We start from the raw sequence: 3,532 nt of genomic DNA, 5'->3' as shown, positions 1-3,532 counted from the left end.
GCTCAAGAACTTCAAGCAACGGTGACCATGGAAAAAGCTCCACAGATAAAGTGATATATATCAAGTCACATCACACTTTTACAGCTGGTGTACTTATTTTTCATCAAGAAACCATAAATAGACTAGAAAAAGTGCACTAATTATTGGCAGCCACTGCAAGGTTCTTGCTAACCTTTCTATATGTGGTCAGAGTTGCATCTCAAATTAGGCATTCTGAAGGGTTTTTTTGCATGCTTTATCTATTTACAAGAAAATGCATTCCCAAGGAAGTAGTGAGCAACATACCATACTGAAGTGCACCTGTTAAATGCATTAAGATAAATGTAAAGTTCCACCGAGTCACTGAATGTAGATCACTACAGAACTTCACAAGTACCGAGATCTTAAAAAGGAAACAGCAATCTAATAAATGCTGTAGTGATGCACAAGCCTAGAGCTTGCTGACTGCACAATTGAGCTGCATTTAATTTAGTTCAGGACACATAAGTATGGTTTTTTATAATAAGCCATTCTGGTCACGTAAAATTTTTTTTTAGCTTACCAACTCCACAATTTAATTTGTTGGTTTTTTTTTAAAATTTGGTAGAGAAGACCTTACGAAAATTCTATTAGCTTGTCCTTCCCAGGAAAGTAGACCCTAGCATCTGTCTTGACATTATGCAGGTGCTTTCCAAGAGCAGTCTGAGGGGTTTGTGCCAAGTGAAACTGCTCTCGGCGTTTAATTCTCAGTGTAATTAAGCTCAATGTAATTCTCCTAGCATAGATCACAAAATTGTCAAACATTTATGGCTCCAAGCTACACATTTGTATAAACTTTTATTCATATTACTACGGCAGGGCTATTACTTTAGAGACTATAGCACTATTCATATTCTTAGATGTCCACTTTTCTCACGACAGTTCTTGTAAGACTATTTATTGAATTCAACAGTTCAGACTGAGTTTGGATGGAGTTTAGATGCAGTTCGTATAAAAATTCTGTCAAGTCACGTAAACTGCAATCAAAAATAACTACAAAATAGTAAGAGACTTACTGAGATCATAAATTTCCTAACATGTAAAACTATACAGTATTTGTGCATGCTTGTTATGTGATTTCCTTCTGAAGAGCTGTTAAAAGGAGTCCATTTGGTTTTTAAAATCTCAAGATAGTCTATGAAATGTAATCATCGCATCTCAATTCAGATATCCAAGATCAAAACTGGCACAGAGGAACATAACATTTTTATCCTAAAAAGTTGAGGCAGCTTTTGTTGAATGGCGTCTGCATCAGTAAACGTTTTATAAACTCTGGTGGGTTTGGATCATCAGAGAGAATCCTTTTTTTTCTTTTGACATCTTGAAAAAAAAAGTTTCCCACAAGTACAGACAGGTAAGGAGGAAAGTAAGTAGCAGCTTGTTTCCTACACACAGCTGAACGCCATGCTCAGCAGTCCAGTGTCTCAAAATAAAAATAACTTGACATCACAGGGAGGTGAATCCCCCTCAAGTTACAAGCATGTCTGAGACTTTTCAGGGGAGATGGAAGCAAGCACAAGGGTAAAGCATAAGTCTACTTTTCATGCATAGGTATTTCACACTGCCCTGCATCCGGGGCACTTTGTCAGACATCTGAGTTGGAGCTGAGGTTTGTTAACCTGGGGTCTGCATTGATCTCGTATCTGTAGTGGTAGCCCTCCATGTGATCCCTACAGGCATCTCGGATGTTGTGCATCCACTTTTTGATTCCTTTTCGGTTCAAGTACAAAACTAGGAGGAATATGGCCCCAATGAGAGCCAAGACTATCCCCAGGAAGACATATGAAGTCTGTAGCTGGGAAGGCAGGTCTGTGGGCACGGAGCAGTTCAGGTCCGAGCCATTGATCTTCAGCAGAGCTTTGCCCAACATCTTTTCAGGAGAGGCACAGGTCAGGGCTTCTTTGCCCTCCACCTGGTCGCTCTCCTTGAGCCAGGCCACCAGGTCCTCGATGGCACAGTCACAGACCCAGGTGTTGCGGCCCAGGACGATGTGCCGGAGCGCGGGCAGGCTGCGGAACTGGGCCAGGGTGCTGTTCCACAGCACGCCCAGGGAGTTGTCGCTGAGGTTGAGGCTCTGCAGCTGGCCCAGTCCCTGGAAAGAGACATTTCGCAGCCCCACCAGGGAGTTGTTGCTGAGGTCCAGCTGCCGCAGGGCCGGCAGGGCGGTGAACATGCCGGCGGGCAGCAGCACCACCCCGTTGTCGGCCAGCTCCAGGCGGCTGAGGTTGCGCAGGGCCCCGGACTGCAGCAGGGCGGCCAGGCTGAGCAGGACGCCGTGGTTGCGCAGGGCTCCGCGGAGGGTCAGCTCCTCCAGCGGGCTGCCGCCCTCCCCGAAGGCCTGCGGGCTGAAGGAGACCAGCGCGTTGCCGCTGAGGTCCAGCTGCCGCAGGGCGGGCAGGGCGAGGGAGCCGGCCTCCACGGTCCGCAGGTGGTTGCCACTGAGGTTGAGGGAAGCGAGGTCGGGCAGGCGCTGGGCGGGGAAGGCGCCGGCCGGCAGCTCGGTCAGGGGGTTGCCGGTGATGAAGAGGCTGCGCACGTAGGGCGGCAGGTCGGGGGGCACCGCCGTCAGGTTCCTGTTCACGCACTTCACCGTCTTGGCCGGCTCCGAGCACTCGCAGAGGGCCGGGCAGCCGCCGGGCTGCGCCGAGCCGCAGCCCAGCAGGACGGGCAGCAGCAGCCCCAGGCAGAGTGCGCCGCGCCCCGGCATCGCGCCCGGCCCGGCCCCGCACGCAACTTTTCCCTCCGGGCGCCTCCGGCTTCGGGCGGCGCGGCGAGGCGGGGGCCGGCTCCGGGCAGCCCTTCCTTCAGAGCCAGGCGTTTCCCCTCGGGGGCTGGCTCCGCTTCGCTTCTCGCAGGGAGACCTGCGGCAGGGAAGGAAAGGGAGACGGCAGCGGCGGGGCGGCACGGCTCCTCTTGCCCGCGCCCACGCGCCTCCCCCAGCCCGTGTCCCGCTCCCGGTACGCGGCTCGCCCGGATGGCCCCCGGCAGAGCGGGAGAACACGCGGAGGAAGTTTTCGCCTACTTCCAGCTCACGCCGCCACCTTCCCACCCGGCCGTCGACTCCACCGGGGCAGCACGGAGAGGAAGAGGAGGGTCTGACCCGCCGCCGCCCACCGTGTCCCGCGGCTCCCCACCTGCCGTCCCTGCCCCGGGGCTCTTCCTCTCCGCTCCGCGGCCGCTACAAACTCCCGCCCCTAAAACCCGCAGCGGAGCCGAGCCGGGTTCCGGACCCCGTTCCTCACCTCCCACCCCGCGTGCAGGACAAACTCCGCCGGAGCTCGCCGCCGACTGCCCCCAGCCCTGCCGCCAACTCCGCGCCCACCCTCGCCGCGCCTGGCCCTGCCTCCGCTGGCAGGAGAAACCAAGCGCCGCCCGGTCAGGGGGAGCCGCCGCCCGCGCCCCGCCCGGCTCCCGCCCGCCGCCCCCGCGCTCCGGCTCAGCCGGGCTGCCTCGCCGGGAGCCCGCGGGAGATCCGCTCGGAGTCCCGTCCCCCTCTTGCCCCGGCCCAAGCGGC

At 55.2% G+C, this 3,532-nt stretch overlaps 1 protein-coding gene across 1 annotated transcript; it reads right to left on the bottom strand.

Annotated features, from left to right (window-relative positions):
* Nucleotides 1–799: 799 nt before the first annotated feature.
* Nucleotides 800–3,194, bottom strand: TPBG (trophoblast glycoprotein). The gene has a single exon (XM_066315073.1). It carries the CDS (start codon nucleotides 2,723–2,725, stop codon nucleotides 1,604–1,606), a length of 1,122 nt encoding a protein of 373 aa, XP_066171170.1. The 5' UTR covers nucleotides 2,726–3,194; the 3' UTR covers nucleotides 800–1,603.
* Between the last annotated feature and the right edge of the window lie 338 nt (nucleotides 3,195–3,532).

Source organism: Sylvia atricapilla, chromosome 3 (assembly GCF_009819655.1).
Source record: "Sylvia atricapilla isolate bSylAtr1 chromosome 3, bSylAtr1.pri, whole genome shotgun sequence".
In the NCBI taxonomy this organism is placed as follows: Eukaryota; Metazoa; Chordata; class Aves; order Passeriformes; family Sylviidae; genus Sylvia; species Sylvia atricapilla.
The sequence above is the reverse complement of the archived record's forward strand: the minus strand, read 5'-3'. Positions and strand labels throughout refer to the sequence as shown.